Here is a 25,152-nt window from a genome sequence, read left to right on the forward strand (position 1 = left end):
GCTGGAGATGGAGAGATGAAGTGACCACACACTGCGTTTGTGTATGCCTGTGTGTGTGATGTGAACTGGATTTTAAGTACAAAGCACAGTATCTGTTTCCTCTTTTCCTCCATCTTTACAGCTCTCGGTTTTCAAAACTCAACTGAAGCCAACGAAAGGTCTATAGCGTCATGTCTAAGATGTGTGAGGTTTTTTACGCGTCTCGCGTTGAAGTGCACAGTTGAAGTCTGTGAAGGAGACAGAGGCTTTAAAGAAGCTTAATGTCAACCTAGAATTGACTTTCCTCAAACGAATACACAATGCAGGTGATGCCTGTTCATAAATGGGCTGTGAGAGTGCAAAGCAACTTTCTTCGATGTGACAAAGACGCGTTGATGACATCAGACATCTGAGTTTCTTTTCACTGCAGCGTATTTTCCTCCTGCCTGTTGTTGCCGCCCTGCGGCTGCTGCTGCTGCTGTGGTCCCTTCTCTAAGCTCTAAGGGGATAGACTTTGGCTCTTTTATGCATAAAGAAGCTTAAGTTTGAAATTGCTCTCAAGTGGCCAAAGTTTGGGAAACATCAGTGAACACCTCTCTTCCAATTTCGGGTTTCTTTTCTGAGTTAACCGTTTGACCCTTAAGACGTATTGTGCAGTATTAGCTGTTTAATTGTAATGGAAGACTTTGTAGTAGGTTGGGTTTTTCAATGAAGTGCGTGTTTAGAGGCCATGATGTTTTTTTTTTTTAATTATCCACCAAAAAAAAATCTAAAAAATCTACCACTTAATGCATAAACAATTTAAACATCTAGATCAAAGCTTGTCAATGTATCACAGGTGAACAATGGGCATGGTTACATTAGCCCAGGTTTTAATATCACAAAGTCAGTGACGTGCTTTTTTAAAGTTTTTTTTTTTTCTTTTTTTTAATTCTATTTCTCTGTTCTATCATGCATGTTACCGTCTCAGGTAAAAGCTTTCATTCAACAAAATCTGATTGATTGAACGACATTAGAAATTTAGGTCACAATTGCTCATGAAGGAGTGAGTGGTGGTTCTTGAGCTTCGACCAGTTGAGAATTTGAATGTTTACCTTGACGTGCATTATCTTTACCCCACATAGGTTTTATTGTTACTACTTGGTGTATTCTATGCTATCTTTATAGATTATCAGTAGCCGGCATTATCACATTTATGATGACATTAAGAACACATCATTCAACTGCATTGGTTTTGGCTTGCAGTAACTTTTGGATGAAATGAACATGTTGTAACTAATAATAGGAAGAAATTATAGTCATAGTGATAATTATGAATGTCATCAGGGATAAGTGAGAAAATATGTCTTTTTTTTTTTCTTGGGTGAACCAATCCTCAAATGAAAAATCTGTGATCTTTCATCTGAAGTTGATTTACTTTGCAGTGTTTTCTTTTGCTCTTCAGTTTACCAGCTGATCCAATCCATTCCGATGTGTCTTTATAATGCTGCCTCGAGACTGATATCTTTAAATATGGGAATTACTGTGACTTCTCTCTAGTGCAGCACAGTGACCCTATCAGGCGAGATATCAGGCTGGCACCAAATTAGACTGCATTTTTTTTCTTATTTGCGTCAGTGCCCTGCACTTACTCAGACAATGAAAGGTCCAGTGGGAATAAAATGGAGCACTTCTTTTCATCTAACGCTGGAAACCTCTCTCTCACTTCTCTGAATGGCTCTATGAAATGGCTCTAAAGTGATGCCCACTGCTGGAAAGCTTTATTGGCTTTGATGGTAAAATTTGCTGCAGAAAAGAAAGATCAGGTTGCCATCTTCAAGGGGATTGCATACTGAAGCTCTGGTATCTGTTGGATTAAATCTCACTCAAAGTCATAGCCTTTTGTTTTTAATTCCTCTCTACCACCTCCAGCTTTATCATTAAGGGAGCAGACGATGTCTCAGAAAGGGCACTAAGAACATGGAAAGTTGCGCAGGACTCTAGCTACTTAAAGAAGCCGAGATAGAAGCTCTGAAAGAGAGGGGGAATCTTTAAGCAATATCTTCAAGGTTAAACAACTGGTCCCATCTCCCGACCTCATTGACTCGTTCCATTATTCTTAAGATAAAAGAGCTCAGAGAGTCTGGTCCTGGAGTGGTGCTGTTTAAAAATTCAGCCCTGTGATGGAGCTTCACAATGCAAATCCCTTATGCTTCCAGTGACATATAATAACAAAATGTGATGTAATTTGATTAGTGACACCAGGGGCAAAGGACTACTGTAAATACACAGGAAGTGGACCTCTTGATATTGGCAGAAAGCTGCCTTTTCTCTGTGTCCCTGTGCTGCACAGTTTTAGCTAGCATGTGCATAAACGATCAGAAATCTCCCTGAAGGACAAACAGTCAAAAGGCATTAAGCTCAGATGGTCTCACACTTGATCTGGAATATGGACATTTTAAGATACCTTGCTGCCCTGCCTGGAAGAGGAGGAAGCAGAAAAAGACAAATGGAAACTATTTTAGCCAGCTGAAGGAAGGCTAGAAATAAAACATACAAGAGGGCAGGACAAACAATTCAGTGTGCTTGACAGTGATGGAGAAATATATGTGCCTGCAAGACATCCATAAAGTTTTTTGTGCTTGTTTTGTTTTCAATCATCCTAATAAGAACAGGAGCAGGAGAGGTTTTCAGCTGCCAGGTACGTCCCCTGCTGTGTACAATTGGATTCAAAACAAGTCAGTCAGAAGAGGCACTCTATGCCTGAAATATCACCACAAATCTTTACCCAGAGAGGAGCCCAGTTCTGCTGCAGTCAGATCCAATAATTTAGATGCATCTTCTTAAAGGGTTCCTTTGAGTTTTCTCCTTGTGTCTCCTTTTCTTAAAGCCATCTGACAAAAGACCCAAAGTGAACTGTTTCCTGTGATGCAGCACAGCTTATCCTCACTGTTTGTTGTGAAGGCAGAGCGCCTGACCACCTCTGACAGCAACAGTTTGAATGTTTGCTGTTGTGGTCTGACATGTTGAACCCTCCTGTCGGCCCCATTCCTTTTCGCAGCTGTCCTAGGCGCCCTGCCTCCTTTTCTACGTCTCCCTCACAGCACAGCGACGGCGGTTAGACATTGTGGGAGGGGGGGACACGTTGGCGCGTCTCCAGTGGCTGTCCGTTCCTGCGCACGACTTCACCTGCGATCCCCTCCTCGCTTTGTGCCTCGTTCACTTCCCCTCCATTTCTCAATACTCATCTACCAAGAAGAAGAGGAAGAGGAGGAGGAGGAGGAGCATGCTTTGGGCCTGCAGTGCTGATTGGGAGGATTAGTGGTGTGTGAGGGACTTTGTCACCAGCTTTCTTGGAAATCCAATTACGAAATATCATAAGCCTTACATGTTTCATACTCTGCTGAATCCTCCTTAAAAATGCACACAGTCGCACTCAAAGGGTCAGTGTTTAGTCCCTGCTGTGTGCTGTAGTGACATCTTCCTGAAGGAGAGAGGAGTGATCATCTTTAAAAGGATAAGACAAGTCCGGTAGCACTCCTCTCACCTCTGCATTGCAGCAAATGGTTGACCGTCTGACTCTGTGGAAAATAAGGAACGGTTGTTTGCTTTGAGCAAGGCGTTTGATATCCAAAGGTTTAGGATTGTTATCTGCTCACATAGATTGTCCTTGATTGTATGTTTGAAGGAAATGACACACGGGGGAGGAGGGCATGCAAAGGGAGATTTCGGCATGTATCGTTTTAAGGCCTATCAAATAGATTTTCCCCAGAGTTATTCAGCAAACTGGTCGATCTTGCAGCCACAGCACAACACTGTTATCTGACTTATTGAAATGGCCAACATATCGGACATTTACACAGAATGCTCAAACTTGCTGCTTTTCCTCTGCATAAGGATTCTTGTAGGTCAAATGGGGGGTGGGGGGGGGGGGCAATGCCATGAGAAAGAAGACTTACCAGTATGTGCAGGTCTTAGTGCTTTCAGCACTGTGTGGCTCTGTGCTCAAACAAAAGTACAATGCTAGGAAACATGCTGTCAGAGGAGATGGAGTTAAGAGTCATTGATTCCCCTGGCAATAGCTCAGGAGCCACTCTCACAAGCACAAGTTCAGGACTATATCATCAAGATAGCAGGGGGAGAGGAGAAGGAGCTGCTGGTTTGAGAGGCTGCAGTGAAAAAAACAAGAGAGAAAAGGGAATATTTAATGAGCTCCAGAGATAGGGGAGTACTTGCTTGTGGGCCTCATCTGACCTCAGTAACTCCGATATCGAGATCAGTTTCTTCACCACATGTGTAGTAATGTGCAGCGTTGAACCTTTGATGTGCCAGGTATTATAATTGTCAAAACGACTATCTGGCATGCGAAACATTGATTTCAAAACCTTAACAATTTTCACAGGGAGTAAGAAAGATAAAAAGGCATAATCCTAGAAAACTGAGCACAAGTGACAACCCCAATGTAGGCCTTTTTTGAGTTAAAGATGTGAAGTAACAATTGTACACACTGTACATACACCCTTTTTCTGACATTTCTTCACAGTTGTTATTCTGTCATACACTTGTAGTTTTTTTTTTTCATTATTAGTTTTTTTTTTTTTTTCAGAAACACTTTTGATTTTTAATCCTGGGTACATTTTCAAATGCAGACAATTCCAGTTTGTGGAAGTAATTCTACATCGGCTCACTGGGCAAACGTCCATAGATCTGACAAACACAAGTCATATCACGTAATACAGGCATGCTTTTAATTCTGCCTCTTCTTGTTGCAGAGCAGAGCTCCGTTCACATTTTAATAGGATCGATTGATGTTTTAGATCATATGAGACTTCTATCAGAATACTCAGACTCAGTATAGTACATGATAAATGGGTTCTGCAGGTTCAATCCATGTAGCATCATAGAGAATTCAAATGAGGGTTAACCAAAGTTACATTTTATGCTTTTACATGGATTTCCATAAGGTCTTCCTCAATTGGACACTTACATCTGCAGCAAGAACAAAACACCCTTATCTGAATTGTCTTTTAGACATCCTATAGATACTTGGCAGCTATACAGATCTGTTGATGTGTTTTGTTACAAACTACAAAGTACCATTGTAACATAGGTTTGGTGAGAAAACCTTTTGAGTGTGTCACCATGCAGCTTATCTTCACTCTGGATAACATTTCAGTCTGTTTGTTCAAAACTAATATCAGCCTTTAAAGCAACTTGAGCTGTCAGTTTGTGTCTATTGTGGCACTGTGGACAGTAAGGTACCTCTTTTTTTTTGTTGATCCTTTATTTACAGTATGTATGTCCTCCACTTGTCTTTCACAAATGGCAAATGTATCAACCATGGATCAATCTCTTTGGTGAAAAAATTGAACGAAAGCTGTTTTTTTTGCGGCATGCTGTCAATTGCAGATGCCGACATAACTTTAAAGAAAAAGTCAGTCTTGTTGCTGATGGTTTTGTTTCCTTTCATAGGCTGTATAGAGGCACCATTTATTTTCTTCTCCTCAAATCCCCTCACTGTAGCTTTATAAAAAAAAAATAATCTTGCAATGTAGTGCTAATAATTGATTCAAAATGTGAGCAGCAGGCGTCAAAATGTATTCCTTACCATGAATTATAAAAAGTCTTCCTTCTAAGGAAAAAAAAAAACAAAAGAGGGAAATAGAGGCTGTAGTCCTCATTGCAGCAGTCTTGCATGTCACCCTCCATACTCTCCTCCTAGCCTTTCCTGTCTCTCTTCAGCTGTTCTATCTAATAAAGGCAGAAATGGCCCAGAATTAAACAAGAGACTAGAAATCTGACGTGATCATGTCACGTTTGAAGAGGAAGTATTTTCTGAAATCTATCCGATTGAAACACAAAAATGTATGATGCTTCTCAATTGTGTAGAGGCTACATTACCAGCAGCTGTCAAACCCACAGCCCCTTCCTGAGAAACACTCATTTGAGCCATAAAAGTTACTGGCCAGTAACCATTTTGATGTGACTTTTACTTGTGTATCTAGCAGTGACAAAATGTGTTGAGCATTCCCTATCTGCACTTGTATACACTAGAGAGGTACAATAAAACTTTGACACCCATGATTCTCACATGTAGCTTTGCTCCAAATCGGCTATACAGAATATTTGAATCCTTTAGATGGAGGTTTATTGGGTCGCCAAAACGTGATGCGTTAAAAGATGGATACATGAAATGATTGCAGGTAGTTTGTCTAACGGGAGCTGCTGATTCTTATCTATTAGTCGGGCAGCTCGAGGCGAACAGGTCTTTGTGCCACAGCGTCTACATGCCAGTCTTCTTATCCCCCATCATCCATCATGCACTCTGAAAGTCAACACATAAGTACATGCAGAGGTGCACATACAGCCACTGTTGTGCCTCTGAACTCCCTAGAGGATTTGTGTGCACACTTTTCTGTTCAAACAGCAGTTAAGGTTTCTTAGCAGTGGGGGATTCCCGAATTGGCAGAGTGAGCACCAGGCAGGACAGACATTTAGAGGTCATACAAACAGAGCAACTGAAGTTTGACTGTTATCAGAAGTAAGATTGTTACTTTGCTTAATATCGACAAAGTAGAGGATGGGTGATTTTTTAAAAACACAAAAGCTTTTCTTTACTTTAAGTCTTACTCACCCGAATGCATTGTGTTTGTCCTTGAGCTGTCATGTGTTTTTATTCTAATACAACAATTTATTGGAACCTTTTGTTTATATCCATCTTGGGATAAAAACAACTGGGTTTTTTTATTATTGATTAATCTGCTCATTGCCAATATTTTCCCAGTTTATGTATGGCTGAAAGAATAAATACAATAGTGAAAAATGATCGTCAACACAGCCAAGAGCTGAAAAGAACATCGTCATACTGCCTCCTTTGTCCCAAAAAAACAAGAGTCATCATTGATTTTTATGAATGACAGCAAAGCGTTATATTTAAGAGGCTGGAAACACCAAATGTTTGACATGTTTGCGTTAAAATGACTGAGACAATAATGGCTCCTCGGAATAATTGGCAGTGATTTTGTTTTTTTTTAAACAACTAAGCTCCCCATCAACATACCTGTTTTCAATCCACTTTTATCCTTCTTTTTACCTACACGTGACAGTTTGTCTTTATTCAAACCATAACTCAGAGAAACAGTTTTTTACCCATTGGCAGGACTGTTTATAACTTCACCATCACATTTCCTGTTTGTACAAAAACTGCTGCAGAGAGTTATTTTTGAATGGAATGGTGTGTTGGAGTCTACCACAAAACGGGTTGAGCAATATAACCCAGTGATTTACTGTCAACATTGCTGCCACACCTGTTTGTTTGTTGTTTGCCTGGTAACCAGAGGGCTGCCCAATACAGTTGTTTTGTGGGTGGTTTAAAACCACCTACCTTCTCTGATCAAAACAAATGCAAACCATTCAGGCCCAGAAACTTAGAAGGAGGAGATACAGAGACGCCAGCACTTCAACGTACATGTTTCCTTAGTGTCTGATGATATAGTGAGGTCATTTATTGTTACATTCGGTAGATATTTTACATATTGGTTCCCTAATATCAGGAATATTCCCTGATAAACATTGTAAAATAAGTACATGTACAAGTACTTGAAAACCCCATAATAAGGTGATGTTAAAATACAGTGGCCCTGCTCTTATTCTACCACAGTTACATCCTAAATGTGGGTTATTGCTTCCTTTCTTTCCTCCCTGTGTGTGTGTGTGTGTGTGTGTGTGTGTGTGTGTGTGTGTGTGTGTGTGTGTGTGTGTGTGTGTGTGTGTGTGTGTGTGTGTGTGTGTGTGTGTGTGTGTGTGTGTGTGTGTGTGTGTGTGTAATGTTGTCATTTAACCCAGGAGTAAATTTGAAGTGCATGAATGTTGGTTTAAAAGGACTAGTAACAGATTCTTTTGAACGCTTCACGGCAATGTCTCAGCCGCGTCCTCCTTGAATCTGGGTCTGAGTTAACAGTTTGAAGCACTTCACATCTCTATATGACAAGAGCTGATGCATTCCCCCAGGGTACTTACCAACTATCTCCCTGTGACAGCTTCCCATATTCAGAGGAGGCTGGTTCTGGTGTAGGCTGGTATAAGGGAAGGGGGTGGGGGGTAGTACTAGGACAAGGAGCTATGAGGACCAGAGGGAGGGAGGAGGAGGAGATGGGGACCCAGGCAGGAGGGGAATTGTGGTCACGAGGCTGAGAGGAGAAACAACAGAGCTGAGCACAGAAAGAAAGAATGTGGGTTTAGAGAAAAAAAAGGGACAAGTAAAACTGCTTAAGAGATACAATCACCGTTGACATTTACTGTTCCCGACCCCCTTCCCAAGGCTGTGCAAAGCCCTGGCTCATGGGCCGCAAAACAACATGGAAGTCTAAACACTGCAACTGCATGAAACGGCTTTTTTTTTTTTTTTTCCTTGATGAATTATCCCAGCATGCCTTCAGGATAGCACATATCCCTCTGAACTAGCATTCCAGGCCAACCATCTCAAGTGATGCATCAGAAATGTAACATCCCCGTAGCACAGCCAAGTGTCCTGATTATAGAAGGGAATGAGGACGGCACAGTGTGTGTGTTTGACCAGTGAACTGGAGATGGGATGCATGGTTCCCTGCAGCAGGATGGAGGAGGAAGAGGAGGAGGAGGAGGAGGAGGAGGCACGGTTAGCTGCAGAGGAGAGAAAAAAAAAAAAGAAGAAAAAAAAAAGAGATTGGAGAGGAAGGAAAAAGAGAAAGGGGTAGATGAGAGAGAATTATCTTTGTTTTGTTTACCACTCAGCCTTTATACAGGCTCCGCTAATGACTCTGTGTATATGCACATGGCTGTCTGAGGACTTGTGAGTAAATTAACATTATTGAAATTCAAGATGACACTCACAACATCATCGAATTATATTAACTGATGTCGTATTCCTGCAGACTTGAAGACAGACTTGGCCGCTTTAATTCCGTCTTCAGCGCAACATACATTTCATTTTTACATGATTACTGACGACGAAGAGGCCAAGGCGTTTCTCTCCCGACTTTACTCTGGACTCTTTTCTCTCTTTTTTTTTCCCCACCCTGAAGTCCAAGACCAATGTCTGCTCCACTGATGGAGCGGCATGATATTATGGGGGAAACAATACGAGGAAAAGGAGAGGCACTCGGGTGAAGAGAGATACTGCCACGCTTGAGGAGGGCGTATGCTTAGGGGGATGACCAGATGGCTGAGGTGGAAGACAGGCAACAAAAGGAGAGGTCAGATATAGTGGTGAGGATGGAGGAGGGGAGTGAGAGAGGATAGACATCGCTTGTGTGTTTCATTACATTCATATTAAGGTGTTGAGGGTTAATCGTTACCACTTACTTGCTGATTCAGAGTTAGAAGACGCCAATACATCTGACACGTGCCTTCTGAGCAGAAGTAGACCCTTTACGAAATATGACACATATGAGAACACAAAACATGTATGAAAATGTTGAAGTGACCTCAGATACTAACACAAGGGGAAGTAATATGTAGATGTTTCCAAAAGCCTCCATGTTTGTATGTTATAGAGGGGGATAATGCCCACTGAATGTATGTTTGATAATGACTTCAGATTACTGACACAATGTCAGGATATTTTTTGTGCAGTAGGACCAGAGAAAAAGATTTTATTGATTGATTTGTTATTCTCTTTTTTTCTCAGCCTGATTTATTTTGAAATAAAAAAAACCCCCAAATTATTAGTTCACATTTTGATTAAACATAATTTCTCTATATTTCAATGAGCCATGGTCTAAACTTGCCTAAATGTATTCAGATCGGCTTGTATGAGGAAACGAACATGACTCTTAGGATTTAGATCTAATAGTTTCAATACAAAATGTTAAAACTTTCAGAAAAACAGTTCATGTTCTTACTTTGGCACCGAAACTAACTGTAAACTCAACACACAAAGGTGAGAGATGAAGCTATGTCCCTTATGTTGAAGTCCCTTAGCCCAAACTCGGCCTCAATTCTTTTCACGAGACGGGAGTTTTCAAATCTTCAGCTCAACTTGGCCAAAATATTCTTACTGATTGCTCTTTTGTTTGCCATTGATTTTGAATAAACATGCCTGTGAATATGCTCATTTGTTCTGCTGCCTTGCCTTGATAGATGGAATTAGAGTTCATTAGAATTTTAATTTACATGCACCTCCACTTCAGAAGATAGCAAGTTGGTGCAGCTTGTAACAGTAATGTGAATTACTAATAACAATAAGAAAGTTATTACAACCTTAAACTAAAATGTTGTATTTAAAGTGGTAGTTTCAAAAAAGCAAAACACTTACCCATTCCTCACAGGTGATGCAGGCTGTTTGTGATAAGAGACAACACGTCTTTGTTTTCCTCCATTAGCACTGGGTTGTTAAAGCAAATTGCTTTTCTTTCTTTTTTTTCTCTCAAAGCGCTGTGTAAAAATGGTGCCTGTGCTGTAACATTTTAGTCTGCTGATTGAGGATTCATTTTTTACAGACAAGCTGATGCATTTGCTTAATCAGTCGTGATCAACTGCACAGCACGCTCCACCTGAAAGTTCCCAAAGCTCAGTTTTACTTTCCCCTCCAACCTACAGTGTTTAAATACCTTTAGAACCAAAAACACCTCCACCTGCACTGTACAGCTTGTTAGCCTCTGACCTGGAGTTGGGCTGAAAGTGATTAAGAGTGAGAAAAACAAGATGTTTGTGCACAGCTCAGCATATGGAACTGCATTGAAAATCAATAACACTGCCTCCATTACCTGTATGTAGAGTTACACTAAGTCTGGTGGGGACTATTTATGGGAAAGGCATGCGTTTTGCTGTGAATGCATGTGTTACAAAGCCGTGGGTGCAGGTGGAGGATTGACTTGTGTCTAAAGGGGTATTCTGAAAAACCTGGTGCCCCAAAAACAATCAGGTCAGTCCTTCGCTTATGGGATCCCTGCAACAAGCAGACTTGTGCAATTGGAATAATCCCTGCAATGAGCTGGTAAGCCCAAAAAGGCTGCATCATAGAGACCTTGTATGACTAAAGAGGGCAAGATGAACATTCAACATGGCAGAGGGATGTGAGGCTCGCTCAAAGTTAAACTTAATAATCAGAGGACAGCTGAGCGGCGAGAAAGAGGCTGCCAGATCTGCTCCCCCAGGACAGGTTCAGTGTCAGTACTGGCCCAAATTAAGAGAGAGTGCAGCAAAAACTGGGCCTCTATAAGGGCTGGAACTCTTACTTGCTACCATTCAGTGTGGGAGATTGCAGCACTCACCCTGCAGCACTTACCCACAATACTGCTGTCCATCTGTTGATTAACTTATGAGGAAGTAGGGTGTGTGTGTGTGTGTGTGTGTGTGTGTGTGTGTGTGTGTGTGTGTGTGTGTGTGTGTGTGTGTGTGTGTGTGTGTGTGTGTGTGTGTGTGTGTGTGTGTGTGTGTGTGTGTGTGTGTGTGTGTGTGTGTGTGTGCGTGCGTGCGTGCGTGCGTGCGTGCGTCATGCGCGTAAGAATGGATGCTTACACATTGGGAGAGGTCTCTGTACCTGGACAGACGGGGAGGAGAAATAATTAAAAAGGACGGATGAAGTAAAATCCTAACAGTGACAACATCCCTCTTAAGAGGCGCGTATGGAGCAATGTCATGTTTTCCTTGGATTGTGTGAAAGGTTTGCTTGTAGCATCGCTCTACACTAAGAAAAACTCACATATGCTCATAGGTGTGTGTGTACATTCTGTGCTGGGTTATGATAAAGGAACTCAGAGATTGCAAAAAAAAGTCCTTATCTTAAGCAGCGGTTGAACAAGCTGTTTATTCTGTGAACAACTAAATGAATGGATAAACATCAGCCTATCAGAAACCAATATTTAACATAGCTGTTGCATTAGATTGTAAGGAGCCTTCCCTGCTGTCATCCAAGCATTGTGCCGGAATATTCGGAGTATTTACGGATGTTAAGAATGCTTGATTACCCAGCGGGAACACTTGAGAGTCAATCAGAATAAGTGAGCAGCCATTCATGTTAGTGTAGGAAAGGCACAACACACATCTGTAGCTCCCAATGTTAGTTTACACATTAATGCTTTCTGACTGAAGGGAAGTTGCTCCTGCTGAACAATTTGAGCTGTCCCACTGGAGTGCATGATGAATACATATACTAATGGAGGACATTTTTTATTTCCCTCAAAAACTGTCATCTGATGCACACTTTGTATTGCGAAGACGTTCATTCCCAAAAGCTGTTGTTGCAGATTTGTTCCGGGGAAAAAAACATTCATACCGTTGGGTAACTGTTTTCTTCTGCCTTTGGTTTCCTCAGATACACATTTAACTGAACAGGGTCAAGTTTATGTGCCTCTTGGGGGAAAGGTTATTTTTTTGTGTCTTCAAAAGGGGACCCTCTCTCAAATAAAAACATTATCTCATGTGTCTATGTAACACTATTATTGCGTAGTTAATTCCATGTTGACCTTATTAGAGCACATTTCACATCAAACTCAATGTGATGGTATTACGTATGAAGCTGTGACTGACATCGCTGTATTCGCAAAAAAAAAATTTTTTTTAAATGAAACTACAATCCCTCTTCTCTTGAGGAATACAAAGAGTTGTTTATTTCAGCTCCTTCGTAGGAGGTAACCGAGGCCCTGACAGGCAGCAGTGTTGTTCACTGCGACTGTGACTGCTACATCGAGTCCAGTGAGCCGAGCGATAGCTGGTGGGAGCTCCTGGTGGGAGCTGGAGACCTTCAGTGAAAGCTGTGACGTTTCTATCCTTTGGCTGTCGCTTTTTTAACCAAGGCTAGGACTGCTTAGGGGGGGAAAAGGGCCTCAATGACCAGATCTGCTCTCTTCTGTATGCAATGCATGCCGTCATGTCATGCTTTGTGCACTAGCATGTCTGTCCATTTTTCAGATTTAGAAACAAATACTTGATACCAGTTGTTATTTATCAGAGGATCAAAAGGCACCGTCATACATCTTTCAACATATATCCATGTACAGTATGTATTTATAAATGGAATATAATACATGATATTTAGATAGTAGCCATTTGGAAAAAGGGTGCTCATAAGTAAAGCATTAGAGACCTAAAGTGCTCCTGTGTATCAAACCGTAAAACACTATCTGACACTTCCCAACATTCATTGAACTCATTCATGTATTTAATCAACCCTTTCACACCTATTAAGTACACATGTATTGTTCAAACACTAAAGAAACATTGAAGACAGAATTTCTACACAGACTCCATACACTAAGTCAAGAAACCCTGATGGATGTATTTATGAATTTGGGTTCATTCAGAGATTTTTGCAATTTTCCCTCCAAAGCCTGAGAATGATCAAGGTTATATGAATTATAATAACAACTGATTCTCAAAAACCGGGTGAATCTAAACAATCAGTGCAGTGCCCCTTTAATTGGCAAATGAAGTAAATCATCTCCCATCACAACCAAAAGTCGACATATTGATCGATAATGAAAATATTTTGGATAAAGGAAACAAGAATTCAATCTCACATATTTCATTCATTTCATATATGTCATTAAGACACCTTGGTTGTTGCTATTGACCAATATATGTCCTTGTTTAATTTTTGAACCCGCTAAGCAGCCAGTTCATGCTTTGTTCACCACATGGCGGTCACAAAAATGTACAGTAAATACACATTTTTTTTGGAGAATAATGTTTGAACTCTTGTGACCTCTCATCCTTTGTTTTCCCTGCAGTTTGCTCCCAGTTCTCCCGTGGAGTGTACGCCATCTTCGGGTTCTACGACAAGAAGTCCATGAACACCTTGACCTCGTTCTGCGGCGCTCTTCACACATCCTTTGTCACACCCAGTTACCCCACCGATAACGAGGTGCAGTTTGTCATCCAGATGCGGCCCGCCCTTCGCGGCGCAGTCCTCAGTCTACTCTCTCACTACAAGTGGCAGAAGTTCGTCTACCTCTATGACACTGAGCGAGGTAAGTGCCAGCGTCGGCCTTGAGTCAGGGCTTTAAGCTTGAAATACAGCAAGGGAATGTTGGAGAAACTCAGCACGCCAGGTTTAGCAGGGGATAGATTTCCTCTGTAATACTTTCTGAAAGCTCTGTAAATGCTTGAACTGTTAACACTGCACTATTTAATACAGTAGTTTGGTGTTATGTAAATGTGAAATATATTCTCTCGCAGCTCGTAATAATTGTAAAGACACATTAGACTTCTAGAAAATGAGCTACAACCTTTGGATTCCTTCATCAGCTGGCTGGTTGGAGTCAGTTAATCTTCTGTTTAATCATGTTGTTGATATTGGCTCGTCTCTCATCTGAAATGAGGTATGTCACGGCTTCTGCTAAAATGTTTTCTACAGGAATCAGAGTCGCTTCCTGCTTGTGGGGGCTGCTTATTGTGATGCATCAATAGGTTTTTTTTTGTTTTTGTGTGTGTGTGTGTGTGTGTGTCTGTGTGTGTGTGTGCGGTTCCCAGATTGCGTTGTATTGTTGACAATGAAGCCAGTGTTTATGACGACCTGTCAGCATGTGGAAGTGTTCATTTCTGTGTTCTTATGTCAAACAAGAAAATGAGCTCATTATATCTTGATAGAATAATGATCTCCGGCTCCCACAGAAACATCAATTTGTTCAAGCAGCACCTGGACAGGAGGGAAAGGTATGTTCAGGAAGTGGCAGACAATGTGTACACAATATGTCTTCATCTTCGAGCCAAAAAATTGTAGCTGCATATTCCTCCTGAGCCTTACAGCAGCTTAGATTTGCTTTGTTTTTCTTCCTGTTATAGAAAGATCTTGACCTCCAGATATGCTTCAAGCCACGTGTCTCTGCAGCGTGCCCTCTGTTCTCTGCGTGACTCTTTTTTTCTGGTCCAGCGTCACTCCTCTGTGTGTTACTTTTAGGCCGATTTTGACGTGTGCTTTTAAGCAGAGTCCTCTCTCTTTAGGTCTCCAGGCCTTAAAGGGTCCTGAGCTGAGGGCCCTAATCCTCCACACAGCCTGCAGATAATATGTGGTTAATTAGGGTCACTCTGACTGGAACACTCATTGGATCTTCCCTGCGGACGCTAGCAACCCGCACGTCCTTCAGAACAACTAGTACTGCCCAGCTACCGGTACTCATCCCTCTGCTTTTTCCTTATCTGTCTGATGAGTGAGGCTGTCTGGGGCACAGTCGGATTCAGAGCGGAGGAGGGGAAAAGAGCCTTTATAACAAAAACAGAAGAGGTGTTGAGAGAGACAGACTGATGAAAAATAGACATTAAAGAGAGAAAGCGGGGGGGACAGAGGGCAACAGAAAGAGGGAGGGACAGAGAGGAGGAGGAGGAGGAGGAGGAGGAGGTGGAGGAGAAAACCAAACAGCGATTCAGTGTGGCAATTAAGGCAACAGCAGGCGCGCGTGATTTACACCCTGATACCTGTGTACAGACAATTCCCTGTGTACTGTACATCCCCGTGTTGAAGTCCATGCCAAGCCACTTTTACCTCTTTCCTCACTGCCAGTGGTGTAAGACGATCCCTTATTAGCGGGAGGACATTGGCCCCAGGAGGGGATTAAAGTCGTTTATTGATGCACTCCATCCAGCACTTTGGGGGGCTTTGACACTTGGCTCATCAAGCAGACAGATGTGTCAGAGAGTCTCTACCTTCGCTTATCAGGTAGTGCAGCTCCCCTGGCAATACAGAAACGGACTGCAGGCTAAACCAGGGGGACTGACAGGAAAATAGTCTTCAAGGGTGCATGTTTTTTTTTGTTGTTGTTTTTTTAACTGGAAGGCTACGAAGCGAAGAGAATATTGAAACACAGCTGCTTTTGTTTGTGTGATTTTAAGTCGTTTGCTTATCAAGGTGGATCCAAATGTTTGTTTGTTTTTTTGTGTCTAACATAAAACCCACCAGCTCTTATAGATGAGCTCATTAACCCCTTCTCCAACTTCACCTGTCTCAATGAAAATGTGTCTGGTAAATCGGATACACTAAAGACAATTTGCACTTTGTCTTTAGCTGTCTTGTTTTTTATTGTTCACCCAACATCTTAAACCAAAAACATTTATAGTTTTTTAATCTTTTTTAGATCTAACAATGATTAGTTTAAACAATTTTCCAATTACTTTGGATATCTGTTACAACTATCTGTCCAAAAACCATTGCCATTGCAAACACTTTCTTCTATACTTCAGGCTATGTTATGGGACTCTTATCCCATTTTTGCTGATATTGTCAACTGCTTATATTTATGATTGAAATGATTGAATACATATGACAGGAAGCTATTGAGCATGTTTTTAAATAGCTTTTATGAATCCACTATTAAGAAAATGTAGCCACAAATTTTAGGTAACTGTGTAAACTGCCTAAATGCTAGTTTTAGGCACATTGATGATTTATATTGGTGGGACATGTGCAGGATACAGCACATCCAATTATAGCTGTTAGCTTACTGCTTATTGTGCACTAAATATTAGTATCATTCCCATTCACCTAGTCTTTATTCATTTTCGTCCCGAACACACATAAAGACACATTGTCTATTTTTAATAGATTGAGTTACTTCATTGTCTCTCCATGTAAGCCTTCCCTCTCCCTACTTCAGACAAAGAATACCCAGGGGTAAAAGTATCGCTGCTTGGGAATCGCTCATCTAGTAAATTCTTTGTTCACTCCCGGCGACGCTGCCTTGGATCACAAAATTGAGAGCCAATGAGGGGAGATTGGCTTGCAGTCCATTATGTTATTGCTTAACTGTGTTTTTTGTCCTTTTCCTGCATAGAAGTAAATAATCTTTGCACATCTAAATGCAGCAAAAAAAACTATACAACTTTCTTAGTAACTGGTTCATGCTTATTATTTCTGTATGTGTAGCACCTGTGGTGATATTTGGTTACAGTTGTTTTTCTTGAGTGCCTATTTGCCCCATGATTGGTGTTTGACAAAAGCATTTATTGTAGCACAATACTAAAAGCAACTTTTCAATGATTCTTCAAACTCTCATATTAGGGAGAGAAAACCGAGCATACTCACTGGCTGAGTTCCACAAAGAGGTTTTATTCAGTCAATAGAAAAGATTAATTACAACCACACTATTCATTTGGCTCTGTTATTGGCTGGCAAAAAAAAATGCTTTTAAGCCGGCTTTCACACAGAGAGCAATGGTCCATATGTTTCTCATTTAGATGAATTGGAGGGAAATGGAGGTAAATTTGTACCCTAAATGCCAATATCAGACATCTGAAGGAAGACTTTGTGATGTAGGAACTGCACAGGAAGCAAATGGAACCTCCAAATTGATGTAATGTAATTTAATAGATTGACAGATATCAAGGGTCAGTACATGTGTGGGTGGAAAGACAGAGGGAGAAGATTAAGATAAATCTTGAACCACTTGCTCTTTGAATCACAGACCATCCCAGTAATGCTCCACCTTTAGTCCACCTCCCCATATTTCCCTGAAACTTCTCTGAGTGCTTGGTTTCCTTTTCCCTTTAGTTTGCATCAGCTGAGGAATTTCCCCTTTAAAACTCTCCAGCTGTGTGGGGTGAAGGGAGATGGATCTTGCCCTTTCTGTTAGGCGGTCAGGTATGGGCAGATAATTGCCAGGTCTGTGCAGCAGAGACAGATGATTACAGGCTTTATTGTCTCTCCCAGGCACAATCAACCCTGATTCAGCAATCTCACCTCTACTTGATTTATGAGTCGCTCGTTCTCTCTCTCCCTCTCTTTTCACACTGCTTTATACTCTTTCCCTATATGCTTTAAGCTCTCTGTAATGTCCCGTCTTCCTTAATGTCTACAGGACCTCTCAGCTGGCTGCTTCTGTGGTACAGCTGAAGCAATCTTTCCGTTATTGCATTTCAAGTGGTAAAGCAAAGATGGGTTATAACTACACTTGATTTGCTGACACATGCAGTATGTAGTTTATGATGAAAAAAGTGGCAGATTTGCTATATAATCAATTTCTAGAAACATTGAGAAGAACAGCTCATCAGAAAACAAAAATTCACCAGTTGAATTGACGACTGTCTGTGCAGATTCCAAAAGCTGCAGCGAGATAGCAGAACATTAGCTTAGTGAGTTGGTTGAAAAAAGTATACAATAAAAATATTTTTTTAATATTGTATTCAGCTGCAATTTAAAAAATCTTACCAGTAAAAAAGTGTACATGTTGGCCACATTTATGATTTTGTAGCGATAGATGTAGGCTCAAGCTGAAAAAAGCTAATATCCACAGCATCTGTGAAGTTGGAAATAAGTGTTGTATTTTGTATTGAAATGCAAAGTATGAAAAAGTAAATGTTTTTTTTTTGAGACATTTAAATCCTTTTTGTCTGCTTAGCGTAATGACAAGATTAAGATCAAACCTGCCAACAGTCCCATTTGCCTCATGTTGCCCCAGTATTTCAAGGCCATCTTCCAGCTCCCTTAATTCTTGTGATTTTTAAGGTTCCACAACCTTATTTTATAATCCATGTGCAGGGATCCATACATCTTCTTTTTCTGAATATACCAATGTTGGCAAATCGTCTTTCACAATACACAAACAATCCATCAGCTCCCAACAGCACAATTGCTGCATATGCATTTAGTTGCACCTCTTCGACCACCCGCCAACCCCCACCCTCCTGTACTTTAACTTTTTACTACCCAAATATTGGTAGGTATAATTAAGCTTCAGGACGAATACAAACCAATATTATTGGAAAACATAATGCTGTCTGGGGTAACATGCTTGCTTGACTGTACACTACCCTATGTAATGTCCGGGCTGTAACAGTTATGCTAAACTATGTAGCAGCAAGGACAAAAGTCTTCACTCTGTGCATAAAAGATAACAGTGTGTGTTTTAAATGGGCATATTTGCTTTTGTCTTGGAAAAAGTTATAAAGAGACACCATTACCAAACACTTTGAGCAGATTACCGCTCTAAATCTAAAGCTAAATAAGCCTGCTGTGCTTGGTTACAGTTGCTAGGCTATGATTGGCCAATTACTCTTGCCTCCATTGCTTCCCAGCTTCTTTGCATTCTTTTTATTTTCCATTATGTCAGAAACTTAAGTTAAACCTAAACCTAAAAAGCAGCAACACTGACAAAAAAAGAGTACATAAATGAAGATATGAATATGACTGATTGAGTCCTCTGACAGTTTGAAAGCTCTTATATGATACATTGACATTTTGTGAATACCAATCAGCAGAGAGCAAAGCCACTGACGTTTTGTGGTCAGATCTGGAGCAGCCCTTTCTTTATTTCCGTGATAGTGTTGTGAGATGCAGGATTTCAGCCTGCCTTACTATGAAGCATATCTCTACATAAAAGTGTTGCTGACATGTTAAGAGCAATGACTGTTGTCCCCTTCCATCATTTTCTCTTCCAATCAATACTTTGAATAGGATATACTTTTGGGGGAAATGATCCAACACTTGGCTGCTGAACAGAAAGCGCAGAGCTATTTATTTTTATCATTTAACTGCTGACAGTTTTAACTTTAGCAGTAAACAACTTTCTCCATGTGTCATTATAACACCAGGAAGTCGGACGTTCTTTGAACAGAAATCTGCCAGGTGAAAGCTTTTTTTCCTGCTTTCAGTCCCAACATTCCCCCAGGGCGTTTCTTTCATTCACCCTGTCAATATTTGTAATGACCCCAACCACTGCAGAGCCAATTCAGCAGACTCGTCTGGAACAATAAGGCACATGTACAGAATCGATCATAAGAGGTAGCAGCAGGATGTGTAACCACAAAGGGAAGTTCATATTGACAACATGCAAATATGTGCTAATTCTCATATAGATTCCTTTATGCAATATCTGAAATAAAAAGTTGAAGAGCACCAAACCTGTTCCCATCAGAAATATATAAACTTTCTTAAAAAAAAATAGTTCTTGCTTCTTAATTATGAGTGAGGCAGCTGAAGCCCCGACAGCAGTCTGAGACTAAGCCTAAATCAAACAAGATCATTTTGGTTTCTCATGGTGCATAAGCAAGATAACTTCTGTTGTTTTTAAATACAAACAAACTGATTAAAAATGAGAAGAGAGCAAATTCAAAAATGCAAATATGTCGTTAAAGTCTTTTCACTACCAATTATAAGGCTGTTGTCGTTAGACTTCATATTTCTCCTGGAAATGTGCTCCAAATTAATACAGCTATCTGGGACGTAAGGGAGAGAACATGCTTCGTTACAACGTACAATATAGTACAATGCTTGTTTATTTTTTTATTTTATTTTATTTTTTTGGACAAACACATTTCATAATACAAGCAATAATACAATGTAAGAGTATTTGCAGCTTACATCATAAAATTCCAGGCTAATAGCCACTTCGCAACTAAAAATTACAGTGTGTTCTATCCTCCTATTGTCTTTCGAGGAGCCTGACGGATCACTCAGGAGATGATGACTCTGTGTGACACATATGAGTGATAGGAACTAGTGTGACAATGGCAGTGTTCATGCAGTGCACACACTGCTGACATGCTGCTTACGTGATGTGTGTTCATGTTTAACTGCGTTTGAGATACATGAGGGTAATTAGTAATATGGATTTGAGTGTTTGCTCTGAACAACGGACGAAGCACTCTTTTTTAAAACTTTTTGACCAGATTAAAACACTTTGCGAGCCAAATAACATTTTAAACCTACCCAGACTATTTTAAATAAATTGTGCTCAATTATGACTGTATTCAAAATGTTCTCTTATCCTTGGACTAATTAGTTATTCTGAACTTAAAGGGATACTTCACCCATTTGCATGAAGCTTTGTATCATTAGAAACATGGTAGCAGTGTTGAATGGTCGTGAATCCAACCCTCATTTTGCCCTGAGACGAGAAAAATGTGTTTTTCTTTGCCTGGAAGTTTTCTTCATGTGATGCAAAATGATGCTTTTTGCATCACATGAAGAAAACTTTCAAGTTAAACTTTCTAACTTTCTAAGTATCCCTTTAAATTTCCATTCAATGAAGCCCCTAGGACTTTCGTTGCTTGGGAACTTTCATACTTTAGATGCTACTGTGCTCGCTTAAATGCTAGCAAGAGTCTCTCACAGCATTGATCAACTCATTCATTGTGTAGGTGTTTTCCTTTGTTTAACACTATTATAGTATAATCATAATAGTGACTAAATATTTGAAAACGGATGAAACGTCTAATGACTGTTAATCCAGTGGATGGGTGATATAATCATGTGCAAGCCAGCTAGAATGTAAATGATGAACTATCAGATTGATAACATTTTGGTTACATCAATCAAAGACCAACTGGCATTGTATTGAACACAATCAGCCCACCACAGACTTTGTTGATCAGCTGTTACACAGGCAACAAGATAACTCCAGCCTGGCACAGTTGGCAGCATAATATGCCAGCAGGGTCAAGAGGCCTCTGAATGGGAGGATTGGATGACCGCACATAGTTAGCCTCATTTCTTCTAAATCCTGCCAAGCTACTGTAGATAGAAAGATAGAAGAGACAGATATGAAGGGGGGCTTTAGAGGGGGGGAATCAGCCTGCGTCAGATACACTGTTATAAAAGTGAACTTTGCTCCCTATTCTTCAGCAATCCCTCTAATTGGCCATCCAGAGACAGTTGCCTTTGTTCCCTTAAAGAGTCAAATAATTAATGCCTCCCTCTGCTCTCCTGGATGCCTTTGATGGCAAACCAAATCAAGTCTGTTCTCTGGTTTGATTGTAGTCGTTTGGCGTTGCTCTTACTGTTGTAAACAACATTGCAAATCAAGCGTTGTGATACACTATCAGTGTACACAGGAGTCCAAACTCCTGTGATTAAGCACATGAATACAGGCATGAAATGGCTCCTGCTTTCTTTACCGCCCACGAAAAGGTGTGCATACATGTTTCATGTATAGTGTTTCTGTTGTTCTTATCTTCCAACTTCTGTTAGTTAGCAGATGTCTGACAAACAAGTCCAATATTTTTCTATGCGACAGTCAGAATCATCAGCAGCTTTTTTGCCTTTGCCTTTGTTAGACAAGTCATTTTTCTGCCATTCTGACACATTCACACACATAATGTTGAGGCAAGTGCAATATTGTCACCCACGATTGTTGATTTATTCTCTCTGCACACATTGTGAGATAATAAGTGTGAATTCCGGCTCCCTGCTGCAGCCATGTCTATATCATAGACTGCAGCTTGTTTCCTTGGCTTTGTGGTCTCATCACAGCCAATATTATGGCACATCAGCTGCACCCAGCTGAGACTTTATACGCACACACATGCCTCTTGTGCTTTAGTGTCCCTCTCCTTCATGCCGGCTTCATAACATTTAAATTATGCATGCGTCAGGAGAGTAAATCAGCTTGGACACGCTGACAAGAAAGGACGCGTCAGAGAAGCCGTAAAATGCACAAGGAAAATAATGCTGAAGAACTGTGGATGAAGCTATACATTAGTGGCGTTTTCTGTCTTTTTTATGATGCGCATGTAAAACGGTATCACTGCCAAAGTGACATCCCAATATACAAAGCTGCACAGGCACCCTCTGTAATTCAGTAACCACAAGTCAAGCACCTGCGCCTTTAGAAAAAAGGAATATGAGAGCCATCGTCTGTCACAATAAGCACACAATAAACCCCTGTGCACTCTCATAGTGTCCTCTTATAAGTGAACCTGGAATAAAGCCATTTTACCACCTACCCACTGCTAGCTTCAGCAGCCATGAAATTACTGCTGGGAGCCTTTTCTTTTTTTTTTTCATCATAACAAAATGTCCTGGCCTTTGCTTCAAGCAGTCATTCTAGAGGTTGATTGTTTTGATGTTACACCATGTCACGGGGCAAATTTATTTGCAGAAACCACAAATAAAATGTATATGTCATCTTCAAAGGTAACCTCAAGGGGAAAATAATATTAGGGGCTGTTTTCTTCATGAAAGGCAACTTCATCTACTGGCCATTCTCCTTCAGTTTCAGCTCATCAGCCAAAGCTGCCCAAACTGTTTTTTTTTGTTGAATTTGATCAATCTGTTCAGAAAAACACACAAAACTGTGTATGCGCGTTTTAAGGCATATATATATATATATGTATATGTGGGGATATTTGTGAGTGTGAGTGAGGACAGACGAGGAAAGACGGAGAAGCTCTGAAATGTCTGTGGGTGGATATCCACCGTGGCAAAGTGCCACTCTCCTCCCTCCTGTGCCTTTGCACTTCTAAAGATACAGAGCATGCTGCTTCTGTTTGATTTGACATGCGTTGTCGTCTTTTTTGATTAAGACAACACTTGGCAGGGAAACGGTTTTGGTTATAGGCCTGCATCACCACATCAAAGCCTTAACTACACAGCTTTGGGGCTACTTTAGCATTGGCTATCCGCTGAATGCTTTATCTCAACCAGAGAGGTAAACGTCCTGAAGCCTTCATTTACTCTTAGACAGGGAATAGCATAGGAGCTCATACTGTGACTCCTAATGCTTTAACAAAAGCTATAACATTTATTTTCCTTCACTTAATTACTTAAGATGAATGGACCTGTGTCAGAATCTTTATTTTCATCCATGTTTAAATGCAGTGGTTCTCATCTTACTCACCATCTACCATCAGACTTTCCTGCAGTTTACCTGCTTGTTGCCTTTTGTATACGACTTTTCTAAAGCAGCTAGTCTTGAGCCTTTCATTTGTTCATTTCACATTTATGGTTTCCAAGAGGTGCTCGTTGATTCCTATGACTATGATAAATATTTGGCATGACTTTATTGAGCATGTGGCACTTATCATTTAGATTTAACCTGAGCAAGTAAGGTGTATTAATATATAAATTCATATATATCCGACAAGGAGGGTTTTTTTTTAACAGACTCAAATTAAACCTGATGCTCTGGTACTAGTGACACCTGGTACAAGTGACTCCTCTGGTAAAGGAGACAAAATATATTACGTATGTGTAGTTATGTCATATTCTTGTAACCCCACTGTTACAGGGTAGATGTCACACAAGGCGATAATAATAACAGCCCACTCCCGCCACTGCCATGATTTACATTTCTCCATGCTAAAGATTCATTGTGAGATGCACTTTACACAATTAATATAAAGAAGAGGTTTTTTTTGTATGTTTTAATAAGATAGGACAGTGGCTAGAGTAGAACATTTGGCAGAGAGAGAGAGGGGGAATGACAGGTGCTGCAGATTAGACTTGAAGCCGGGTTGCTTGCTTTGAGGACTAAAGCCTCCTTACATGGGTTTCAACCTTACTGCTAAGCCATCCGCACCCAGAGAAGAGTGTCTTTTGGTCAGAAAACACTACTTACAAACAGTATGTACTGAAGGACATCACTGTATCCATAGGTATGGAGGCTGCACCTCAGAAGACATAACTTGAAAGTTACTCACAGGAGTGCTAATTACTGATGTGTTTGAAGATGCTATCCGTTTTGGTTGTTTAAAGAATTCCTTAACAGCACCCACATTTAATTCAATTTTCTATGGACTTTGGCAGCCCCCGTGGACAGGAGGTGCCCATTATCTCTTTGCCGATCATGTAGTCATGTGCCTAAATGTGTGAGTTGTGTTTTTTGACAACAAGTTTAAAACTTCTTGCTTTTAACAGGCTATTTTGCCAGCATTCTGTAAATCCCTTTATCTGACACCTACCCCACTGTAGCTGTTAAATACATGTATAATCACTGCACTGTAATAATGAGTCTTTATTGAGCGTCTCGTTCTCTTTTGTTGGTCATTAGAAGGATTAACATTAATTTCAGTATATTTTATAACTGAAAACTTCTCACTGTAGCTTTGAACTTTCCCAATGCCAGAGAAGAAGTGTTTTGATAGGTCTGAATCATACCAGATATAAAAATCTGTCTGACAGACTGAAGAAATCTTCGTCTGGGTGCTGTGTGCCAGTGAAAGTCGTAAGCACAGGTCATAAAATCACAGCTAACCACTGCATTTTTTATATATATATATATATATCGTGAGCCTTTGCCAGATGACTAATGAGTGGAAAAGCCTTCCTTCTCTCCCAGTCCAAGACTTTGATCTCCTCTGCGCAAACAGTGAGCGATCCTCAGAGCCCTGTGAGCATACTTAGCCCACAGGCAAACACTCATCAGGCCTTAAATACTGTAACTATTTACTTGGCTTCCTTTAAAAGACAATAGAGACATAGCATCTCGGGGAATATTTGTAAATTAGCACATGCGTACATAGAGATGCAGTTAATGAAGAGGGAGATTTAAACAGCTTCGAGGATGC

At 40.6% G+C, this 25,152-nt stretch overlaps 1 protein-coding gene across 1 annotated transcript in view; it reads left to right on the plus strand.

Annotated features, from left to right (window-relative positions):
- gria3b (glutamate receptor, ionotropic, AMPA 3b) overlaps positions 1-25,152 on the plus strand; it is a 119,371-nt gene that overhangs the window by 48,732 nt on the left and 45,487 nt on the right. Inside the window, exon 5 of the mRNA XM_079351745.1 lies at positions 13,668-13,907. Coding sequence (XP_079207871.1) covers positions 13,668-13,907 — 240 coding nt within the window. The remainder of the gene's footprint in view (positions 1-13,667; positions 13,908-25,152) is intronic.

The sequence above is a fragment of the Symphodus melops genome (assembly GCF_947650265.1).
Source record: "Symphodus melops genome assembly, chromosome: 9".
Lineage (NCBI taxonomy): Eukaryota > Metazoa > Chordata > Actinopteri > Labriformes > Labridae > Symphodus > Symphodus melops.